The sequence below is a fragment of the Grammomys surdaster genome, unplaced genomic scaffold (genome assembly GCF_004785775.1).
Source record: "Grammomys surdaster isolate TR1022 unplaced genomic scaffold, NIH_TR_1.0 334, whole genome shotgun sequence".
NCBI classification, from domain to species: Eukaryota; Metazoa; Chordata; class Mammalia; order Rodentia; family Muridae; genus Grammomys; species Grammomys surdaster.
The window spans coordinates 911,432-936,431 of record NW_021604753.1 but is presented as its reverse complement, the minus strand read 5'-3'; the positions used below and the strand labels follow the sequence as shown (position 1 = coordinate 936,431).

General features: G+C 42.5%; 2 protein-coding genes and 1 non-coding gene across 6 annotated transcripts in view; 2 read left to right on the top strand and 1 right to left on the bottom strand.

The window, feature by feature from the left end:
• LOC114630272 overlaps positions 1–17,655 on the top strand; it is a 24,216-nt gene extending 6,561 nt beyond the window's left edge. The window contains exons 2-3 of one of the 4 annotated variants that reach the window (XM_028778397.1): positions 15,759–15,912; positions 17,017–17,655. The gene's annotated coding sequence lies outside the window, so the exon portion shown is untranslated. Of the gene's footprint in view, positions 1–9,264; positions 9,673–15,758; positions 16,224–17,013 lie in introns of those variants that run through there. The other 3 variants (XM_028778396.1, XM_028778395.1, XM_028778398.1) reach the window with 3 other exon arrangements.
• Positions 11,091–11,154, bottom strand: LOC114630293. Its single transcript, XR_003712807.1, has one exon. It is a non-coding gene; the product is annotated as a U7 small nuclear RNA (small nuclear RNA).
• Positions 17,656–22,534: 4,879 nt separating the features above from the next.
• Positions 22,535–25,000, top strand: part of Rrn3 (RRN3 homolog, RNA polymerase I transcription factor) — a 36,449-nt gene continuing 33,983 nt past the window's right edge. The window contains exons 1-2 of the mRNA XM_028778327.1: positions 22,535–22,643; positions 23,862–23,967. Coding sequence (XP_028634160.1) covers positions 22,561–22,643; positions 23,862–23,967 — 189 coding nt within the window. The 5' untranslated portion in view covers positions 22,535–22,560. The remainder of the gene's footprint in view (positions 22,644–23,861; positions 23,968–25,000) is intronic.

Genomic DNA, 25,000 nt, shown 5'->3' with positions numbered 1-25,000 from the left:
TTATTTTGTGGTCTGTCTTGAACTACATCTAGCTTGTTCTCTTTCTCTCTCTACAACCTGTCTCTGCACAACTGTCCCAGTAAAACTGCCTCCTTCTCCTTCTGTACTGCTGTTGTGCCAGGAAACATTCATGAACCTCAAAAAGACCAAAAGGGACCCAAATCTGATGCAGTCTTATTAGGGTCTCTATTCAAGCTCAAGCTTGGGCCATACCACTGTCTCTCACACAGGAGAACCAGAGGGGGGCAGCCCTAAGCTTAGTTTCAGGCAAGTTTTTATAGAGACAAGAAGGGGGTATCTAGCCTGGCACACATCTGATTGGGGGGCTATTATAGCCCTTAACATAATTGGCTGGTGCTGGGAGCCAAACCATAAACTTAACTTCTACTTTTTTTTCCTGATTGGTGGTTGTTAGAAATGAAGTGCCAGGGGCAGGCTTATAACCTGGGGGGTGCAGTTTTGTTGGGGAATAACCTGAAAACTGGTGCTAGACACAGGTCTTGTTGGGGAGAGGGTAGTCTGGAAACTGGTGCTAGGTACTGGCCTGTTTGTTAACTTGAGTTCAACCTTAGGCCAGGTTTCTAAGATGGGATCTGAATCCAAAAGATTTGATCTCTCACTGCTCTACTCTCCCTCTCAACTCTGCTATCCTGCTCTGTACAGACTCTGTTGTATTCCTGTACTCTCTTCCTCCTGTACTGCCTGTCTCTCCCTTAAGTAGCTTTCTGTCTATCTTCCTGTGAGAGTTGGGCTTATCCTATTCTGTGAAGACTTTCTCTGATTGGTCACTTTTTCTGGCACTCAGTTAGATACCACTTAACAACTTTGGTCCTTCCTTCTACAAACTACTTTTACCTTCATTGTTTGGAATTAAAGGTGAGTACGAAGGGCATGTCTGTCTTCCAGCCAGATGGATTAAAGATGTGTGCTAAAGACAGAGCCTGAACCCAAAAGACTACATCCTAACTAGAAACAATTCAAATATTCTGTAACAAGGAATCTTTCCATGGCTGGGAAACCTCTGAAGGCCTTTTACTTTGCTGTTTTGTTTTTCTTTGGGTTAGTATTTTGCTATGTAGCTCTCTAGAGTACACTTGAACTCAAGACTACCCTGCTTCCAGGTCTCTGGGAGTTCAATCAAAGCTACCATGGTCAATATAGTATGTTCCAGGCTAGCCAGGGCTATACAGTGATACCTTGTTTCAAAAAAAAAAAAAAACTTCTACTTTAGCCTCTTGAGTGTTGATATTACAGGCATTGTGTAGTTTCTTCCTGGAGTTAACAGACAGTTGAGAGCCATCTTATGTACAGAACTTGAGTCCTCTGGAAGAGCAGCAAGTGATCTTAACTACTGTGCCATTTATCTGGGGCTCTTTTTTTCTTTGGAGAGACTCTCATATAGATCAGGCAGGCCTCAAGTCCTGCATTTGTCCAAGGATGACCTTGATCTTCTCATCCTTCAGTCTCTAGCCTGCTGAGTGCTGGGTTTATAGGTGTCACCATGCTAGATTTGTGCAGTGCTGGGTAAGGAACCCAGGACTTTCTGCGTACTAGGTGAGCAGTTTACTAACAAATCTATTCCCAGCTTCTTTGCTGAACTTTTAGTAGGGTTGAGTTGTGTTTGTAGTTTGCAGTTCTACCTGTGGCTGGCTATAAAGTAATGTCAGCAAGCAAATAACTAAGATGATTTGCTAAAGTTCTCCTCATTAAATTATAAGCCAAGAGTAGACCTCTTAAATGTTAACAACAGTTCTTAACCAAAGTATAGGATCAATAAATGTTCATCTTGCAAAATACTTCAAGGTGTTTAAGTACTTGTATAGAACCTTTTTGGTATTTTTACAGAGATGACATCATGTGGAGTTTTATTGCTTTGTATATTAGCTCATTTATACATGTTGCTAACCAAGATAAGCTTACCTAAAAACATGCTGGGTTTTTTCCTCATGAAGGCCAAGGTGGTAGATATTTTTCCCAAAAGATAAAAATCAAAGAAGTGAGTTGCTGGTGTGGTAATGCACACATTTAACTGTAGCATTTTGGGAGCAGAAATCTATAAATTTGATATCACCCTGGATTGCATATTCAATTCCTAGACAGCTAGGACTTCATTATGAGACTCTTTTTAAAAATGTTGTGAGCCTGAGTTCAAGGCCAGCCTGGTCTACAGAGTGAGTTCCAGGACAGCCAGAGCTACACAGAGAAACCCTGTCTCAACAAAACCAAAAAAAAAAAAAAATGTTGTGAGATAACTCTTATAACAAAGGAGAAAACCCTGATCTGCCTGCTTTCCTGGAATGAGCTCTATAACTCCTTGGGCTCCAGTTCAGGAGTCATTCACCTAACCAAGAACAAGTGGCTTAGGGGAGAGAGGACCTGGTAGATCTATAGCCAACAACACTACCTCTTTCACTCTGCTCTAGTGACACCCAGATATAGTCCACTATCTCAGAGTACACAGCCTTTTCAGTTTGCTTTGCTGGCTCAAGATGAGGCAATTTGCTAATCTTCTGATTCCCAGTTGAAGAATTCACCTTTCAGGACCTGGTGTTTGCTAACAGTAGAGTCTTCATTGTTTGGCAATGCCAAGATCGCTGGGAAGGTCACTAGTCAGAGGGGCAGGCCATGGGAGTGCTTAGCTGGGAACTGATTCCCTAGCTTTGTTTTTGAGCTCACCATAAGACTGTATAGTATAGAAGGGGTGTTTACCTAGAGTATAGGGAGCAGAGATACAGGGAAGCATCCAAACTGCACAGGCTAGCTTGTGAGACACAGAACTAACTCTCTGACTCCAGTGTCAGCTGTATGAGTTCCAGTCTGCATCATTCAGACTTGAACCTGGGTGGGACATGGAGACCTCCACTGTAATCAGTCTAAGTACTTGGAAGGCTGAGGTGAGACAATTAAGAGCTGGAGATGATCCTGGGCAACAAAGACAGACTGTCTCTCCAAAAGCAAAAGTAAAATTTTAAATTGCTTTTTTTTTCATAAGCTTTATTTATTTATTTTTTATTTGCTATCTGTATTTTCTGAGTGGCCTGGAACTTACTATGAAGCCCAGGCTGGCCTAGACTTTTTAGCATCCCTCCTGAATCTGCCTCCCGAGTGGTGGAGTTAAAGGTATGTGTTACAATGCCTGGCTTTCAGGAGCTTTTAAAAAGATAGTCTTGGGGGCTGGAGAGATGGTTCAGTGGTTGAGAGCACTGACTGCTCTTCCAGAGGTCCTGAGTTCAATTTCCAGCAACCACATGGTGGCTCACAACCATCTGTAATAGGATCTAATGCCCTCTTCTGGTGTGTCTAAAGACAGCTACAGTGTGCTCATATACATAAAATAAGTAAATCTTAAAAAAAAAAAAGATAGTCTTGAGTAAGCAAGATGGTTCAATGTGGTGAACACTTAGCACCACGCCTGACGACCTGAGTTCTATCCCCAGTACCCTGTAGTAGAGAGAACCAAGTCCTGGAGGTTGTCTCTGACCACCCTGGCATGTACATTCCCCAATCAATCAGTCAGTCAATCATTCAATCAATACATGTTTAATACATAAATGAGTAGACAGCTTAAGGAACCCTTAGGTGACTTCTGGTCCCCATCCAATAGACCATGAGAATCTTTATGTCTCATTTATCTGATAGCCTCAGTTTGTATCATCTTTGAAAAAACACGCTATTGTGTGTGTATCATAACACAACAAGTGACTCACAGGCATTTACCACAGTTGGACACTGTCGTTATCTTCACTTAAAGGATGGATTTGACATTGAGAGATTAAGTGAAATTTTCAAAGTCATACAAGCAGAGGAGTTGGAATTGATGCATAATATGTTATATTGTATATATGACTAACTTTCCTTTCATATTAAAGTTACTAGTTAGGTATTGTGATTCATACCTATAATCTCAGCACTCTGGAGGTAGACTTAGGAGGATCAGAAGTTTAAGGTAATTTTCAACCATGTCGAGAGTTTGAGGCCAGCCAGAGCCACATGAGACCCTGTAAGGATTATTAAGGAGCCCTTTTGCTATGCATCCTAAGTATACTTAAGTTGTAGACCTCACGTCAGCTGGTAGACTACTTCTCTACTTAAACTTTTGGTGGCAGCTAGAAAACAAAACCTGCCATTGCCTTTGTTTTCTTATTTTATTCTAGATGATCATGTTTGTAACTACCTTCTCAGTAAAATTGCCCTTTCATTACAGTGTTTCCATATACTTGACTGCTAACTTGATGAAGACGAGTTCTTATCTTGTTTTAGAAACTTCTATCTGGAGTCTGACCTATTCCAGACAGACAGACTGCCTGTGCCAACAGACAGACAGACTACCTGGGCCAAGTGTACATGAGACTGCCTATACTTGCTTCAGTACTGGAGACAGTTCTCCAGCTGCCAATAGTAGTGCTATTTATTACTAGGATTATAAACCATCTAAACTTTGTTATTCTAATGAAATTTTATTTAAAATAAAGTTTTAAAATACAGACTTATCTTGTGCAAGCAATCCAGCAACCTGAATGAAAAAAATGTCTTATATAACATGTATATAAATAAATTTCACATACAAATAGACATTAAAAAATAAAATAAAACTTGGGAGGCAGAGGCAGGCGGATTTCTGAGTTCGAGGCCAGCCTGGTCTACAGAGTGAGTTCCAGGACAGCCAGGACTACACAGAGAAACCCTGTCTCGAAAAAACCAAAAATAAATAAATAAATAAATAAATAAATAAATAAATAAAGCCAGGCAGTCGTAGCACATGCCTTTAATCCCAGCACTTGGGAGGCAAGTGGCAGGCGGATTTCTGAGTTCGAGTCCAGCCTGGTCTACAGAGTGAGTTCCAGGACAGCCCAGGCTATACAGAGAAACCCTGTTTCGAAAAACTAAAACTAAACTAAACTAAACTAAAATAAACTAAAATAAAATAAAATCACCTTGCAGTTGGGCATGTAGTACATATCTTTGATTCCAGCACTTGGGATGCAGAGGCAAGTGGATTTCTGTGAGACTGAGGCCAGTCTTGTCTACATAGTGAGTTCTAGGACAGCTAGAACTATGTAGAGAGATCCTTTCTCAAACCAACTAACCAACCAACCAACCAACCAACCAACCACTTCCAGGGCTGCTGGAGGTCTGGGTTTGTTTCTAGCACCCCATATGGCACTGACAACTGTCTGCAACTCTAGTGCCAAGGGTTTCCAGTACCCTCTGCTGGCCTGTCTGGGTACAGTATGTAGGTGGTACACGGATATATACCTGTAGACTAAATACTCACAGACCTCCCCTCCCCCAAAGAATAATTTTTTAAAAAATTTATTTATTTTATGCATATGAGTACACCACCATTGCTGTCTTCAGACACACCAAAAGAGGGCACCAGACCCATTACAGATGGTTGTGAGCCACCATGTAGTTGCTGGGAATTGAACTCAGGACCTCTGGAAGCAGTTGGTGGTCTTAACTGCTGAGCTATCTCTCCAGCCCCCCAAAAGAATCGTAAACAAACAGGAAACCCACCAGAAAAATAAGAGTAGGGTTGTGATCTCATTATAAAAGATGTCACAAAGGGTTAACGTGTTTCGTGTGTTATGTAACAGCTTAGTTTTGTAATTTTACAACTTTAGAGTTTCCCATTTCCACTTATCATTTAAAATCAGTCTTGAAGACAGAGAGGAACTGCGTAGGTCAATAGGATCTGAAGTCCTCAGCAGATTGGATCTCCCCAGCCTCCTCATCCACAGCAGACCTCCCTGGCCTCATCCGTCTTTCATTGTTGGCTTTTTAATTTTTGTTTTGAGACAAGTTTTACGTAGCTGAAGTTAGTTTTGAACTGATTCTCCTGTCTCTGCTTCCTGAGTGGTGAGATTACAGACATGTGCTACCATTCTCACCTTTGATTGTATATTTAGTTTCTAGAGTACTTGGCATCCAACCCAGCCTTGTACATGCCCGGCAAGTGCTCCCATGAGCATGTAGCCCTTTGTTTTGTGTGTCTCTTTGTTACCCAGGTTGGCTCCTGTTGTGTCCTGCAGAACATCTGGGATTATAGGAAATGATACCTGACTAAAAGCAAGCTTTTAAACTAGTATAGTAAGCTGGGTTGTGGTGGTATGCACATTTAATTGAAACCCTCAAGGAGTCAAAGTCAGAATCTCTATGAGTTCTAGGCCAGCTGCTCTTGCAGACTAGCCACAGCTACACAGTGAGATCCTGTCTCAAACAAACAATGCTATAATAAGGCACTCAATATGGCTCAGCAGAAAAAAATACTGCATAATCCTGACAAAAACACACAAAGGTGGGTGCATCTGCACTCACACATACACACTAAAAGATAAAATTGTATAATGCTTTAGATGGAAATCTCCAAAAATTGTAGCTGTCTTTTTTTTAAAGACATGTTCTTGTGCCTAATCTTTTTTGAACTGTGAAATTGAGGATGAGCTTGAAATTCTGATTCTCCTCCCTCCACTTCTTAAGTGATAGAGTTACAAGTATTTGTGACAATCATGGTTTATATGGTGCTGGGATTGAGTCCAGGGTTTCTTGCATGTCAGGCCAGTACTCTACCAACGGACATACATTCCCAATCAACATCCATTTATAAGGTGCCAGTTTGCTGATAAGATTATGATGCAGTCTCCAAGAAGCAGTTTTTACCTTCCATTTTTACCTTGCGTAGCAAGAGCATTAAGGAGTAAACAGTGCTGAGGATAGGATGTAGGACAGGATGTAAGACAGGGTACAATGCAGGATAGGATAGGACAGGACAGGACAGGATAGGACAGAACAGGACAGGATGTAGGGTAGGGTAGGATAGTACAGGACAGGACAGGACAGGATGTAGGGTAGGGTAGGATAGTACAGGACAGGACAGGAGAGGATGTAGGGTATGGTAGGATAGTACAGGACAGGACAGGATAGGATGTAGGGTAGGGTAGGACAGAACAGGACAGGACAGGATGTAGGGTAGGACAGGGTGTAGGGTAGGGTAGGATGTAGGGTAGGACAGGGTGTAGGATATAGATTCAGTTCCTCATACCCTGAGAAACAGGTGGGGAAGAATAGTCCACAGCCAGTAATCACTATTATAAGTCATAAAGAATTGGTTGCAGCTTTAAAAATAAGTTAAAACTATAGGAAACTGGATGTGATGATGCATTTCTATAATCTCAGCACTTGAGAGAGTGGAGGCAGTAGGATCAAAAGTCAAGACCATCCTTAGTTAGGTCGGAGTTGAAGGTAGCCAGCATGGACTACTTGAAATGGTATTTTTAAAAGCCAAAAGTAGGCTTCGCTGGTTAAAAGCCTCTTACTGCCAAGTATTGACAACCTTAGTCTGATCACAGAGTGACTCACATGGTAGACAGAACCAACTTTTGAAAGTTGTCTTCTGACCTCATATACTATCTGTCACACACAGCCACATAGCCACACACACAGACACACAGACACACACACACAGACACACACAGACACACATGCACATGCACAAGCACACTGAGAAATCTAGGCTGATTCCATGACAGGCTTAAAATTGGCAGCTCTGGATATTATGCCTAAGAACTGGGCAAGTCCAGCCAAGCCCAGGAAGTCAGTTACTAGAAAAAATAAAAATAAAAAAAAACAAGAAACAAAAACCTGGACTGGAGAGATGGCTCGGTGGTTAAGAGCACTGACTATTCGTCCAGAGGTCCTGAGTTCAGTTCCCAGCAACCACATGGTGGCTCACAACCATCTGTAATGTACTCACATACGTAAAATAAATATCTTAAAAAAAATTATTTAGAAAATCAAAAACAAAAGCCCAGGCTTTAGTCAGCTAGTCAGAAACTGCCCTGCCATCAGAAGCTGCCCCGCCACCTGGCCTAAGACAAGGACGATGGGTCAGCAACAGTTTCCAGACTTGCTCAGCAATTGCTTCCAGACTGCCCCAGCAACAGTTTGCAGCCCCCATGTCCTGGTAATGGTTCTGGAATGTCCCTAGAGATGGAGTCAACATATTAAGACAGAGGCCACTTTCCCTGGAAATCCTCTAATGTGCTTTACATCAGGCCTGCAAGCTCATTTCAGGGTCTCCATCTTGGAGACCCCAGCATACTGGACTTCCGAGAGTAAAATACTCTGCATTTACCTACTATTTGAGTCTGGGGTATCATTCTTTGGTGAATCATGGATCCTTACAACACACACACACACACACACACACACACACACACTTTGGAGGCTGGAAAGAGCATTGGCTGCTTCTGCAGAGGATCTGGGTTTGGTTTTTCACAATGTCCATAACTCTGTGCCCAATTGGACTCTCTCAGTGGCTTCCAAGGACACCAGGCATACATGTGATGCACAAACATTTATGCAGGTAAAACACCAATACACATACCATTAAAATGTGTCTTAAATGTAATTTTTTTTTTTTTTTGGTTTTTTCGAGACAGGGTTTCTCTGTGTAGCCCTGGCTGTCCTGGAACTCACTCTGTAGACCAGGCTGGCCTCGAACTCAGAAATCCGCCTACCTCTGCCTCCCAAGTGCTGGGATTAAAGGTGTGCACCACCACTGCCTGTCTTAAATGTAATTTTTATTTTCTTTATTTTATATTTATTTTTTGAAACAGGGTTTCTTTCTTTAGTCCTGGCTGTCCTGGAGTCTATTATGTAGAGCAGGCAGATCCTTCTGCCTCCTAAGTGCATGCTACCACCCCAGGCTTAAGTGTAACTTTTTAAAAAGTCCCTAACAAAAACATAGCAGCCAGGTGATATAGCTCATGATGCTAAATCTAACCCTGGGGAGGCAGAGACAGGAGACTTACCTCAAGTTCCAGCACAGCCAGAGCTAAAGAGTGAGAGCTGCTAAAATACAACAACTGTTGGGAGCCAACTCCTAGCCTAAAGCGGCTATCATCTTTGCAGCCATCTCAGGCCATATACCCTGACAAGAGACTAGTTTTCAACAGCCGGAAACAGCTGAGCACACTCTGATAAACACCTTGTTTTTCTCACATATCTTGTTTTGCTGTTTAGTGCCACCAGCAGCTAGGTGCACGTGGTCTCCTCACTGCTAGCTAGGTGCACGTGGTCTCCACGCTGCAAGGCACGTGACGTAGTGCCTTCAGCTGTGCTTGTCCACGAGGGCAAGGCACGTGGTAAAGGGTATAAATACCCAGGATTTCCTTCCAATAAAGGAGACTTGAAGAGACTTGATCAGACTCCCTGTCTTGTCTCCATTCTTCACGTCTCCATCCCCACTCTCTCTCTTGGTAGGCCCTGACCCACGGACCGGAGCAGCAGAACGGGCCGTTACAAAGTGGCCCCCCCCAAACGTGGAACAGCTGGGGCATCTACAAACAACAACAACAAAAACCCCACTAATGAAAGAAATTATATTCTCAATGAACAGCATATGCAAAATGTTAAAAATGAACAATGTATGATTTATTTTCCTCTATAGAATATCTGCCATGGTTGATTTATCTCTTCCAAAGTCGTTTGTTCAAAGTCAGTTAATGACATAAAACACAGGAAAGCCTCTTTATTTTCCTTGGGCAATGGTTTGTGGACAACGTCTTCTCAGTGTGTATCCTAACTGTCCTGGAACTTGCTCTGTAAACCTCAAACTCAGAGATCTGTCTGCCTCTGCCCCAGTGTTGGGATTAAAGGTGTGTGCCACCATTCCAGGCTGAAAGCTGCTTTTTAGAGGGACTCTCGGGACTAAGAAAATGCTCTCAGAGCTTTTGAGTTGGGTTCAGAGCCTCAGGGACTGGATTTGCAGCCTTGCATGAGGGTTAGTGGGGCAGGGGGTAGGGTGGGGGGGAGGTGTTAGGTTCTTTTAGGCCTTTTGTCTCTTCTTGAATTTCTTGACACCCCTTTTGGGATGGACGTTGAACTCAGGCAGGAGTACAGTCACTAAGCTGTACCCCCCCCCCCAGCCCACCTCTGTTCTCTCTACCATGTAAGGATGCAGCATTCAGCTTCTGTAACTCAGCAACGGTGGATTCTCTTAGAAATCACCACTGCCCTCTCACCAGGCGTGAAACTCACTAGTGCCTTATCCTTGGACCTCCTAGACTAAACTTTTGATGAGCACATCTCTATTGTTCTTAAATTATCCAATCTCATGTATCTTGTTACAGTAGCATAAAGACTAAGCCAAGTTCCGTTTTTATTTTACCTTAAAATTTTCATTTGACTATGTAATTAAGTATCCCTGTCAGTGTTCTGTCTAAACTCCACCTCCACAGTTATCTGGCAACACCCAGGTATGCTCCTCCCTACAGTTATCTGGCAACAGCCAGGTAGGCCTGCCCGCTATAAAAGGGGCTGCTTGCCTCCTCCTTTCTCTCTTACTCTCTTACTCTCTTGCCTCTAGCTTCTCCTTGCCCTTCCTCCCTTCCCATCCCCCTCTCTCCACGTGGTCATGGCTGGCCTCCTCTTCTCTCCTCTCTCTCTCCTCTTTCTCCACCATCTTCTCCCATTTCTCTCCCTACCTTTGCCCTCTGCCCTGAATAAACCCCCTCCCCTTTGGAACCGTTTGGTCTGGTGTTGTCTGTTCCAAGCTGCGCACCGAAGTCTAACACTGTCTACATAGTGAGTTTGAGCTGCATAGTGACACTGGGTGCGAAGGACCAACCTCAGCTTGAAGAGGGGATCCTGAGGAATTGGTGTTTGGGAGAGGCAGAAGAAACAAAGTCAATTATGGATACAAGCTAACATCTGTGTTTGGGAGCATCAAAAGAATGACTAGAAGTCAATTGTGGGTACAAGCTGACAGCCTTGTGTTCTGCTCAATATAGTTCCCTAGACAGCTCTCTGTAGATGGCTTCTGGATCTGTACTTTGCTGAGACTACTCTCTGCTCGAGACAGCTCCCTGCTTGAGGCAGCCTTCTGCTGGGAACTGAACCTTGCCAAGGACCAGCCTCTGCTTGGAGAGTGTTTCTGAGGAAAGGGTGTTTGGGAGAGGTGCAAGAAACGACTCCAAGTCAATTGTGGGTACAAGCTGACAGCTGTATTCTGCTCAAGACGTCTCTCTAGAGATTTCCAGACAGCTCTCTCTTGCTAGAAAAAATGCTAAAAGCTCTCTGTATAGCTCATGGGTTTTCTGACCAAAGTCAGAAAAGCTGCTAGAAAACATTCTAAAAGAGCTGTGATGGCTCTCCAAGTAGTTCTTTCTTGCAGACCAGAGCTTAGTCTTTTATTTACATATCAACTGTTTACCCAGGTTCCCTTTTTATTTTCTCATGAATCAGCGTTCTATGAACTTAGCCCCTTGATTCTTAGAAAAACAGCAAGTATATATTTTTTTAACATAGCAAATGAATTCAGAGATCTGCCTGCCTTTGTAAGCACAGACAATAAACTAGCTGGGTGGGATCCTGTGTTTTGAGCTCACCACTCCCTAAATCTCTTTATCTCCTTCCTGAGTATCTTTCTGAAAAGCTGGCTTATAGTATAGCTGTCTCTGTTCTTTTAGGTGCATGAAACTCCTCATATAATTCATATTGTATCATATAATTCATATTGTATCCTTATATTTTGCATAGTTGAAAAAATTATACATTTTTGAACTCATGTTTTCAGAGTTCTTTCACACAATCATAAGGGCTGTCCTGAAGGTCACAGTGTTTACCATTTTGCTAAGGACATTAGACACACCCTTGCCTCCTGGACTCATTCTGCTTCTAATTATCATTGAGTCTTTAACCTTGGCTAGGAGAACACCTCCTGAAGGAAGAACATAAAGTAAATTATGTACATTGTTATTCAAACAAACCTCATGCCTAGAAACTGACAATACTTTCGGAGGCCTATGCTCTGCTAACTCTGCTCCAGGAATGGGAACTATGTCACACCATCCCTTTAGCATGGCCATGCAGGACTCAGCAGAACCTGAGTCCTCCGCAAGAGCAGCAAGTGCTCCTTACTACTGATCAATCTCTCAATGGAAATTTTTTTAATGTATTCAGATAATAGAATGCAATATGGCAGAGAATTTACAACTTTACATTATACAATGTGAATCGTAGAAATATATTGTTGAAAGTAGGTAGCCATGTCATGAAGCATGCAAGTAACTTACAAAATCCAAAGTCATGTAAAAACAATTCTTTGCTGGAGTGTATCTCAGTGCAGAACATGTGCTTACACAAGGCCCTTTACTTAAACCTTAGGACAAAACCAAGAAAAAAAAAAACAAAAAACAAAACCAAAAAGAAAAACAAACAAAAAAACAACCAAACAAACCAACAAACAAACCCGACAGTAACTCTGTTAGGGTATAGTGGTGCACACCTGTAATTTGAGCACTTGGGAGGTGGAGGCAGAGGGATCAAGAGTTCAGAGCCAGCTTTGTCTACAAAAGGAGCTTGAAGTCAGATTTGCCTTTGTCTCAAAGAAACAAACAACAAAAACAATAAAAATCCAACAATAACAACAGACGAGGAACATGTGTATACTACTAGCACTCAGGATTACTCAGGGGGACTATTAATTTGAGGCAATATAGTGACACTGTGTAAGTTAATACGAATTATGCTTACCCTGTTCAGCTTCAAATGAATGAGACTCATACTATGATTTACTTATTAGGTTTGGCACAATTACTAAGGGATTACCCCTGATCTTATTTGCTAATGCTAGTCTGACTACTACTCCAACTGTGTTTGAAATTTTTTGGGTTATTTCTGCTCCAGCAGTCTGGCATCCCAGGAAGGCATTTCACTCTGGCATGTGCTGCTGGTCCATCATGACTAATGGAGACCTCCTGTTCTCTCTGTCTTCTCCTCCTCTGTTCTCTCTCTCTCCTCTCTTCCTCCCTCCCTCTCTCCTTTCTCTCGTGATCCCTACCTGTGACCCAAGCCTGATAACTCAAACTCCACTCTCTAAATCCCCCAGCAATTGACTGTTGCTAGTTTTATTTAACCAACAAAGTTTACATTGCATCACTTGGTGTACATGAGGATCTGCTCACTGAGGGCAGTGATCTTGGGGGCCAGTATTTAGCATTTGAATACATAGCAGCACCAGACCACCCCCAACAGTTTCCCCCTTTTTGTCTAAATAAAAAGGTTCTTTCTCTTACAATAAAAAACAACATTCAGGGTTGGAGTATAGTGTGATATCTTCCCACTGCATTTGCATAAAGCTCGGCGATTGGGCTGTATGAGAGGTAGGTGGAGTGAGGAGTCATGAGGAGAGGAAGAGAAGAAGGAAAGGAGGAGCTAAAAAAGAGAGGGAGGACTGGCAAAATGGGAAGATGGCAGTGGATGTATGCGTGTCTCTAGCAGTCTAAGGTAGTTGTAATATCTAGGTTATCTGGGTAACACCTCTAATTGTGTGGGCATCTTGTTAATTGAGCCTTTCCAAATATATAAAGCTATTAGATAATCTTTAAGCATTAGAGTCTCATTTCTACCGGATACTGCGTAAATGGCGGGATGGTCTGGGTTCAGCCAAGCATTGTGGAGACAGTGCGATAGAGCCATCTCCCACGCTGGTGTCTTGTGGGTTCAAGGGCTGGTGCTTTGGCCAGCATGAGCCTTGGTCAGAGTTGAACATTAGCAGGAACACACCACTGCTCTTGGCCTCAGGCCTTGTCTAGTTGGGAACATGGAGGCCCTGTAACAAGACAGATTGGGTGCTGCCGATTTAAATATTAACTTTAACACTGGAGAGATGGCACAGTGATTAAGGGTACCAGCTGCTTTTTCAGAGATCCTTAGTTCAATTCCTAGTAACTATATGGTGGCTTACAACCATCTATAATTAGTTCTGGCATGTAGGTATACGTGCAAATAGAGCACTCATATACATGAAACAACAACATACAGTAGGAACATATATAAAATAATTATGAAAATTATTAGGTAGGAGTTACATTCATAATGTCCAGTCTACTTAATCTCACAACTATAGATGTAGCCGCCCATGGCTATGGACGAACTGAGTTCACCTGAAAGGAGGGCTGGAAATGAAAAAGGGAGACAGAGAGGCGAGAGAAGCATGAAGCCAAGACAAAATTTTCTGATCAAGGCTTGAAGTATAATATTCAGCTCTTCTATTTAAAGGGAAAGTCCCACTGAACCCATTTTTTTTTTTTTTGTTTCAGCTGGAGATGGGTTGGAGAACCCATCTAGGATTATGTTGCAAGGCAAGCTCAGTGGGCAGTCTATTCTTCTAAGTTCCTGTAGTAGGTAGTACCTGCCTAGGTGGATAGTTCCACCTAGGTCCTATTACTAGGTCTACTGTGGTAAACATGGTCTTTTTGGCCTGCTCAAGGCTGGGAGAAGGGCACATATAGAAAAGTGTTATATCATCTATCCTATCATGAGTTCAGAGTTTTGTATCTAAATCATTTTTTATCATAACTTATATTAACTAACCTAATAATATTTTCTTAGAATGAAAAATATCTTCTAGACCCCAAAACATCTTCTTAAGTCCTAAATAACTTAAGCGTAATTTTGAGACTATAACTATCTAGTATTCAACTTCATCAGAGATTTGAGAAGGAATAAATATTACCTGAGTATGTAGGAAGTTCAGAGCAAACAGCTTCTAAAATTATAGAAATGACATAGTTGGCTGCCTGAATAGTCCCCCAGAATTGTCTCTATAATGTTGGAGCATCTATCTTCATCTTCTGGGTCAGTATATCTGACATACCTTTTGAGAAGCAGGAATTAAGAAGGGCTACTTACCCTGTCTTGGCAGAGTTCAGCAGTCAACTAACCTGCACCATGTCTATTTTAGACAGTATTTTGTCTGTAGTCAGAGCAATGGCAGTCTTTGCCCAGTGCCAGCTTACTGCTGGGGTCCAGAAATTGCCTCACAAATCACACAAATACTGATATCAGTCAGATAGGGATAGTTTATTGAGCGTACTCCTCAGGACTGGTCAACCAGGGCCATGGTTCAGAATGGGAACTGAACCTTGACCCTGATTTAAGACCCTACAGGGTTTTAAAACCCCAAATCCAGAAACATCTGTGCCAAGTTATTCCATGAATCAAGATTTAGGGATAGGGGGTTTCCTTAGGAACATGTACATTTATCCTGCTCCCATTGGTTGGGGTATTCAACTGTGGAAGGGGACTTGCCTTGTTTAATGTTCATGTAACTTGCCAACCAGGATATCAGTTACTCATATACATGTCTCTTTCTGCCAAGTAGGATGTCAGTTTTCAGGGAGGTCTTGGGAACTTAAACTTTATTGGACCACTACTCAAAATGGAAGTCTTTTTTTTGGGGGGGGGTTTCAAGGCAGGGTTTCTCTGTCGTTCTGGCTGTCTTGGAACTCACTCTGTAGACCAGGCTGGCCTCGAACTCAGAAATCCACCTGCCTCTGCCTCCCAAGTGCTGGGATTAAAGGCATGCACCACCACTGCCTGGTGGAAGTCTTATTCTAAATAGTTTCTTTTTAAAAAACTTTATTTGTGCCCTTCCCCCAGCCCAGGATCTTGTTTACCACAGTAGACCAAACAATAGGACTCAGGAGGTGTTACCCACCTTGGCTACACTACAGTCTGCTACAGGAGCTGAGAAGAATAGACTGCCTGCTGACCTTGCTTTGAGATACCTCAGGCTGAGATTAAGGATGGATTCCCCTCACCCATGAAGGCTGAAGCAAGAAGGGGTTCTGTGGTGGGGGTGGGCCTTCCCCTTTAAATTGAGAGCTGAACATTAAAGCATTGAGCCTTGATCAGAATACCTTGTCTTGGCTTCATCTCTTTTCATCCTCCATCCCTTCTTTCATTCCCAGCCCCTCTTTCAGGTGAACCCAGTTGTTTCGTTGCCGCAGGCGGGTTCAAAATGGCGCTGCACCAAGGGACCTGAAAATGGGGGACCATCTGAGGAACACTATCTTGGGTGAAGCTCCACGGAAAATGGAAGAAGAAGAGTATCCTGGGCACTTGGTAAGCAACAAACAGCATTGATGCTAGCTAGTTGTGGTTGTGTTTGCAGGAAGTGTGTTTAAGGGCATGCAGTCTAGGTTGAGTAAGTGTTGATCGACACCTACATCACCTAGGAGGTGACAGCAAATTTGGGGACGAGAGAATTCCAAATAGGCATTTTCCCGAAGCCTAAGAGCTGCCTCAGGCGTGAGGAGTAGGATTAGAAGGCAGTGGAAGACTTAAAAAAACAGGGCACTAAAGAGTAAATATCAACAGCCACGTGCTGCATCTCCTAGAGAAAGAGATGAAGAGTTAGATCTTGAATATGAGAGAAGGGGTTTGAGAAAAGCAGTTATCCTCTTCTCTGAGCTGCGTCAGTAAAAAGGAATGAAAGGCTGTTTCAGAGCCCTCCTAGGAACAGGAGGAAATTCAGGAGACGTCCTGAGTTTCTCTTTGGCTCCTAGGAGTCTTTGTCTGTTGTCTGTCCTTGGTGCGCCAGTGTCCACATATGTCAATTGTTTGTTTTTGTTTCCTTGTTCGAATGATTGTTCTGTTTTATGTTCAAAAGAAAAGATCCACTGCTTGATCTACCCCTTGATCTAGTTTAACTTTGTTTTAAAGGCAGTCTTAATATGTACAGTGGAGGCTGATAAGTTACCCTACACCTGTAGCTAAGAGTCGAGCTGAGCTAGAGAAGCCTTTTCAGAAATTGATTGTTTGCATAAACTGATCTTAAAGAGACCAACAGCTTTTTAGATTCTATAAGGAAGCTGAGAGTTGTTTGTCTTAGAAAAAATCTCTGTGACAAGGTGCTTTTCTCTTGAAATCACAGCTAGGAAAAGCAAGAAATTTTGTTTGGTCTAAATATATAAGATGTGTATCCACTTCATTTTAAAAGTGTAAATAAGTTCTGCATGTCTTGGTGGTAGATTATTGGTCTATAAGTTATTGGGTATGATTAATACTTAAAGCCACCCACTATATACCTGGTGGCCAGACTTGTGTCTGATCCCTGTTAACCAGCAGTTGCATTAGATACTAGGACATTTCCGCTTTCAACCTTATTTTCTACATTGCTTGGATAATCATGTTGCTTTTAACCTTTGAACCTTGTATTTTAAGCAGATTGATTGCCTTCACACAAGATCACTCTCAGCAAGCCCAGCTATTCATCATGGCAGTTACGCATCTCTGGGAAGAATTGCATCGAGTCCATGCTCACAGGTCCTTTGGTCTGAATGTGGCTTTGGTCTGTATGGGAAAGAGTGCGCCAATGATGGCCGGTTAGTCAAAGATGGGTAAGAGTGTTCTTGAGCTCCTATAAACCTAAAGCAGAGGCATACATCAATATGCTATATATGTTTTCCTCGAAGACGAGTAATAAGGAGCAATATAGACACCGACCTAAGCCAGGCACGGTTTCCTGGCCACTCTTTACCCTAGACAGGATGAAATCTTGTGCCCCGTCCAGCTGCTGGCACTGCCATCTTTAAAACTAAAAAGGGGGAATTGTGCCCTTCCCCCAGCCTTGAGCAGGCCTGAAGGATCTTGTTTACCAAAGCAGACCAAACAGTAGGACTCAGGAGGTGTTACCCACCTTGGCTACACTACAGTCTGCTACAGGAGCTGAGAAGAATAGACTGCCTGCTGACCTTGCTTTGAGATACCTCAGGCTGAGATTAAGGATGGATTCCCCTCACCCATGAAGGCTGAAGCAAGAAGGGGTTCTGTGGTGGGGGTGGGCCTTCCCCTTTAAATTGAGAGCTGAACATTAAAGCATTGAGCCTTGATCAGAATACCTTGTCTTGGCTTCATCTCTTTTCATCCTCCATCCCTTCTTTCATTCCCAGCCCCCCTTTCAGGTGAACCCAGTTGTTTCGTGGCTGCAGGCGGCTACATTTATGTATTTTCATTATATTCACATTGGTATATTTTTGTCTGCACATATGTCTGTGTGAGATTGTCAGATCTTAGATCTGGACTGCCATGTGGGTGCTGGGAATTGAACCAGGGTCCTCTGGAAGAGCAGTTAGTACTCTTAACCTCCGTGGTATCTCTCCAGCCCCCACCCCCAAATAGTTTCTTATATTGGTGCAGGTGTCTTATATTTAGGCCTATTTCAAGGACAATTTATGCCATAAAGGATTATACACAGATGCAGAAAGTGCCATTTGGTGACTGGTTTGGGTCCAAGCTTATCATGGTTAACTTATACAAAACAGTTTTATTGACTTTTATCCTGATTGGTTTCCAAGGGCACAGAACATAACAGAATATGTAATATGCAATCAATCTTGGCATTAGAAAGTTTCCTAGTGGGATGGAGAGATGGCCCAGTGGTTAAGAACACTGACTGCTCTTCCAGAGGTCCTGAGTTCAATTCCCAACAACCATGTGGTGGCTTACAACCATCTGTAATGGGATCTGATGCTCTCTTCTGGTATATCTGATGACAGGTACAGTGTTCTCATATACATAAATAAATAAATAGATAAATAAATCTTTTTTTTTTTTAAAGAAAGTTTCTGGTGGCGCACGCCTTTAATCCCAGCATTTAGGAGGCAGAGGCAGGTGGATTTCTGAGTTTGAGGCCAGCCTGGTCTACAGAGTGAGTTCCAGGACAGCCAGGGCTACACAGAGAACCCCTGTCTCGAAAAACCAAGAAAAAAAAAAGTTTCCTAGTAACAACAGAAACATATGAGCAAGTTTCCTTATAATGGTAGGCTAGCCAAGTAACTGTTACCTAGGCCTTAATATTTTACCTAGGCCTTAACACCATATTTGATGCAATTCCACATGGGGTTTTCTGAGTCTCATATCTTCTTCCAAGTTGAATGAGGTATTGTCAGGAGCTGACATGTCTTAATATCAAAAAGGTGTTAATAAAAATATCTTTAAATGCCATATTCAGAAGTGTCTGAGGTTTTTGTAGACCATTTAACTGTAGCATATCTGAATTGTCAAGCTTTTTAACCTAGGAAGCATCTTGTAATGAACTAGTCTAGAATCTAATATGACCATGAGTCTATCAGCTTGTATTTCTTAATTTATCCTACTCAGTTTTTAATAGCAGCTTTAAAAGGACTAGAATTTTACATCGTATCTTTGAGAATTCTGAGATACAATACCTCAAATAAAAGTTGAAAACATATTATACATTATGTGTGTCCAAAATAACCTTAAATTTGTATACAATAATACAATACAAAAATCAATACAATACAATATAACACAATACAATAATCTAAACCAATGTGAAACTTAAATTTGTATCAATATACAAACTCTATACCAATGTAGCAAAATATAGCCTCAATATGTATCATTATTCAAAGATGTGTACCAATGTGCTATTATTATTGGCTATAGAATGTTCTTCAGTAGTTTAAGAGTAGATTGTATTATCTACCCCCTTTTCTTATCAACCTTCCTCCCCCTTTTTTCCTTTAACACTGCATAGGAGAGAAAGAAGGATACAGGAAAGAAAAGAGAAAAGAAACCTCTGAATATAACCAACTTATCTCATGTCCTCCCTAGTCAAGATCATAACTTCTTATAACCATCCCTTTTTGGGATGGGTGTTGACAAACATTTAATGCCCATTGAATGACCAAAAATCACCTACCCCACCTCTTGGAAATGGGGTGTATTTCTCTTAAAATTGCTTCTTGCTGATTTGGTAGTGAAGTATATATTTGGGGTGGGGGCAGAATTTAGCAATTGAATACATAGCAGCACCAGTCCAACCTCTAACACACTGTCTTAAACTGTTGTTTTTCCAAGAGCACACTGTTTATGAATATATATTTTATTTATAGAATATTTTATTTACAGAATATTTACAGAGCTGAGGATGTAGTTTAGTTGTAAAGAGCTTGCCTTACATGGGCAAGACCCTGAGTTCAATTCCCATTACTCAAAACAAACCACAAAACCTTAGAAATGCCTTTTAAAAACAAAAACAAGAGAGTACCTTTGGAAGAAAGTAAGAATAAAGTGGACTCTGGGAGTCAGCATTATAGCTTAAGGGTTTGTTTCTTAAATTAGATGGCACAATTGTAGGTGTTTAATTTTTTGTATAGGTTCAACTTTTTTTTTTTTTTTTTTTGATTTTCGAGACAGGGTTTCTCTGTGTAGCCCTGGCTGTCCTGGAACTCACTCTGTAGACTAGGCTGGCCTCGAACTCAGAAATCCACCTGCCTCTGCCTCCCAAGTGCTGGGATTAAAGGCGTGCGCCACCACTGCCCGGCTGTATAGGTTCAACTTAAAGTTAATGGAGTTATGGCTGAGTTGGCGGTTACTCGACAGTGTATTTATAGTCTTCGTGCATCATAGTCATGCACTGTATTTATCGTGATTGTTTCTCTTTGGAATGGAGGAGAATAGGTTTCTATAAAACCAGCTATGTGCAATTATTTCCCCTGGTCTGGAGACATAAGTAATTCCTGTCTAACATTCTCCACCAGAAACTAAGACAGCATCAGATAGAAAAATCACTTAAAGACAGCAGAATGCTATTTGAATTTATAATGTTGCAACCAAAGCTATGCTTTTTGTTTGACAAGATGCTAAGTTTCATTTTGTAATTTTTACACAGCTTCAAAAAGTTTCATTTTGTAAGAGTAAAAATTAAAAACAACTTGGCAAAGACCGCAGGACGGCTTGCTTAGCTTGCTGAGAATAGCCATAATAAAAATATCAAGCCCCTCTAGGGACGAGGTGACCAGAAATGTAGAAACAACCAAAGACATATCTTGACCAGTCTAAACATGCCCAAGTGAGTAATGGGCTACCTGGTGTTTATCCTAGAAGGTCTGAGGTTTCATGGTCAAAAATAGTGGGCCATCCAGCCTGTCAAAATGATTGCTTACGCAAAGTGCTGATGTTTGAAATATCCAATCATATGTAACTGCGCCAGAATTTCCCGCTTTTCCCTTCCCCCTTGTGCCTCCCCCTATAAAAGTTCTAAACTTCCTGGGGTCTTCATCAAAATTCTCTCCCCTGCATGGGATGAGTTTCGATCCAAGGGCTCTTGTTAGTAAACTGCCTTTTGCCATTTGCATCGAGTCAGTCTCTCGTGTCTCCTTGGGTGCGCGCTGATCGGGACTTGAGTTGGGGTCCTCTTTTTGGGTTCTTACAATTTATCTTTCTTACGGACAGTGGGGTGCAGTCCTTTTTCTCCTGCTATCACAACGCTTTAGTTTGTGTTGTTTTCCAAAGAAAAATTCTTCCCTTGCGGCTGGAAAGATGGCTTAGCAGTTCTTTTAAGGTGGTTCACGACAGCTAGTTTCAGGATATCCATTTGCAGGCACCAGCATGAGCACATGCCCACATACAAACACACAAATACATCAATCTTTCTAAAAAGAAAGAATAGACAGGCAGAAAGAAAAAAAGAATATGGTTGCATACACCTTCAGTCCCAGCCTTTGGGAGGCAAAAGCAGCAGGGTCTCTGTAGGGTTACCCAGAGAGACACTGTCTCAAAACCAAACCAGATACCAGAAAAGGGGGAAAAAAAAAAAGACGGGGTGGGGGAGATAAAGGGCTGAAGAGATGTCTCAGCATCTAGTGTGAACAATGTTCTGGAATGTATCCTAAGAAAGAAAAAGTATGCTGGATAGCAAACACTCTAAAACTGTCTTAAGATTTATTTTATGTGTTTGGGTGTTTTGTGTTCATCTCTGTGTGTCCCTACTGTGCTCACAGAGGTATAAGAACCCCTGGGACTGGGGACTGCAGTGTTTGGGTGTTTTGTTAGAAACATTTGTGAGCCATCATGTGGGTGCTGGCAATCCAACCTGGATCTTCTTTGTTGTTTTGGAGACAAGCTCCTTTTGTATTATCCTGGTTGTCCTGGAACTTACTCTGTAGTCTAAACTAGCCTCAGAATCAGAGATCTGCCTGCCTGCCTGCCTGCCTGCCTTCCCTGTGCTGAGATTAAAGGTGTGTACCATCATGCCCAGCTCCCCAGCCTGGGTCCTCTTGCCCACGGTAACATCGGTCCAACTCTCTTCTCTGGTGTTTTACCAGTCTACAGGCTTCTGGCTAGGTCACTGTGTAATATGTGTTTCACACAGAGTAAGGTTATCATATGTGTCTAAAATGATGTACAGATCTTGTATTTTGCTCAGTCAAATCTCTCCACCGTGAAGACAATTTCTTTGATTTAAACATCTGTGTCCATTCTTGCATATTCGCAGAGGTCAATGCAGTTTGTTTGCCAGAAATGCAAAGCCGGCCAGCGAGTCCCAGAGATCTTTCTATTTCCACCTTTCTAGTGCTGGCATTACTAAGATCAAACCGGGCTTTTTACCTGGGTAACCCAGGTCCTAATAATTTACCCACTGGCTTTGAACTCCTGATCCTCCTGCCTCCACCTCCTGAGTGCCAGAGTTACGTGCGCACGCCACTATGACAAGCTTCTTTCTGAAGGAGGTTCTGAGGAACGCCGCCACTGATGGCCCCGCCTAACTGTGCCAGCCTCTTCCTAGGGAAGCTTCAGGCAGGATAGGGCCGGGCAAAAGCCTACTAGCCTTCTAGCTGCGATCGCTGAGCTCTCCTCACGTGGGCCGCGTTCGGCAGGGGGTTGCCTCCCCCAGCACGACTTCCGGGGCGGGCAGGCCGTGGCTTCCGGCGCAAGGCCCGGCGTTCGCGCTGCTCAGGCTGAATGGCTGTCCCGCTGCTTCACACGCGCTTGTCTGGTGATGTGGCGGCTGCCGCCTCTTCCACGCTGAATGCGTCTCGGACTGGGTAAGATCCTGGCGGCCTCCGCCTGCGGGTGCGGGGCTCGAGCCGGCTGAGAGTGCTCGGGGTGTGCCGAGGGCTCGGAGGGGTTCCGGCGTGCGGGCTCGGCCCCGGCGCCCTGGAGCCTCCGGTCCCCTCTGCCCGGGCGACGCTGCGTTAGCGAATCTTGTCTGTTCCATTGTCTTCCACCCACTCTTGGGGCACCCTTGTGGGACTCTAGGCCAATCTTCCGCGCCTTTCTCTTCCCTTTCTTGGCCAAGACATGAATGGCATTTCCAGGGTTTTGAATATCCAGGAGAAAGCTGTCACTGGCGACCTATTGTATCCCAAAAATTTTGTTTGCAATTTGTTTCTGCAGAAGCGAGCAGTAGCGTAGTGGAACCGTATATTATCTAAGCAGTCGTTTTTGCTCAACATTTTAAAATGCCTATCCCTATAAAACATTTGGGCTCTAACCTTTAGATTTTGTGAGATTCTCTGTTTAAAGGAAGTAAACCTTATAAAGCACTTAGCATAATATTGACAATTATTTATAAAGTGTGTACATACTGTGTTAAGAAAATACTGGGGACAGTAGCTTATCCAGAGACTAACATTTTCATATTCAACAGAGCTGGAGGCAGGGTAGTGGGGGAGGTCAGCAATAAATGGATAAGATAGTTTCAGGTATCAGAAAATGCTATGAAGAACTACAACGTTCCAGCAGTATAAAGGGTGAATGTGTGAGGTTCTGGTGGAGAAGGCCAACCTTGTATATATATGGGAAGAGTGTTTCACAGTGAAATGGGAACCAGCTTGACAAGTTTGAGGAACAGAAAGGACATCATACTTTTAACAAATGATTGTACCATGAGATCGGGGTTAGGAACAGTGGCTGCTTAAACAGGATCTTACAGGGTTTATGTGAGAATAGAGTTTCTTTACTCTATCTCTTTTCCTTCTGTTACTCTTAGTAAGATCTCACTATGCAGCCTAGGTTGGATTCTGCCTCAGCTTCCCAAGTGCTGCTTTCTAAATATTAGGAGTTTGAGTTTGAATTCTTATTGTATGTGCTGCAAGAAGATAGCTTTACTGAGGGAAGAGTGGATTCCCAGGGGAGAAGGTTGGAAGCAGGAATATCATTAAGAAACTTAAGCCTCATCCCACAAATATTGTTGGTTCAGTAATGGACACTGTTGTCATTCTCTGTTTTGAACTCAATAACTGGTATTCCTGGTTCTTCAGGCTTTCAGATATGCTTGCATTAGAGAGTGATTTCTTCAATTCTCCCCCAAGAAAAACTGTTCGGTTTGGTGGAACTGTGACAGAAGTCTTACTGAAATACAAAAAGGTATGAGGAGATACTATGTGGGGTTTGACTTGGCTTAGTCAGAGTTTAATAGGTATTATCCTGAAGAGCAAATTATCAAGACTGGGTTCCTTGTGGGTATACCCCCCCAACATTGTAAACAGAATAAGACAAACTTTAGCATTTATGTGTTTATTTATTTAGGTTTCTCAGTGATGGGAACTAGGACCTTATCCACACCAGGAAAACAGTTCTAGTTGAGTTCCTTCCTTAGCCTAAAAATAAATTTTACTCTGGGCTTGGTGGCTTGTGTCTTTAATCCCAGCACTTGAAGGCAGAGTCATGTGGATACCTGAATTTGAGAACAGTCAGGGCTACACAGCCTCGTTTAAAACAGTGCTTCTCAACCTTCCTAATGCTTTGACCCTTTTAATAACAGTTTTTCATGTTGTGGTGACCCCCAACCATAAAATTATTTTCTTTGCTACTTCATAACTGTAATTTTGCTACTGTTATGACTTATAATGTAAGGCGACCCCTGTGAAAGGTGGTTCAGTCCCCAAACGGGTCAACATCTTCAGGTTGAGAACTGCAGGTCTAGAAAGATGGAATAGAGGGAAATATTTGGATACCATGTTGAAGTAGAATATTTAGTGATATGCACGATACTGAAGGCTTAACAGTAACGAAAACAAGTGTGCTGCTGAGGTTTCAGGACTTAAGATGCTGTATGTATATCTTGAAAATTAGCAAGTGCTGAAATTAAAAAGAGTAGAGCAATTTTTTCTTGTTTAACTTTTTTTTTTTTTTTTTGGAGACAGTCTTGCTGCATAGTCCTATCTGATGTCTAACTCCAATCTTCTTGCCTCAAGCCTGGAATTACACATATAGTCCAATTAAATAGCTTTGATCCTTTTGAGTTGGGGTATTACTGTATCACTCTGGCTGGCTAAGAATTGCTTTGTAGACTGTGCTGGCCTTGAACTTAGAGAGAGCCAGTGCTGACTTTGCCTTCTGACTCTGCCCCCATGCCTGCCTGGCTCCACTAAACCATATCTCCTGCCCCCCCCCCCCC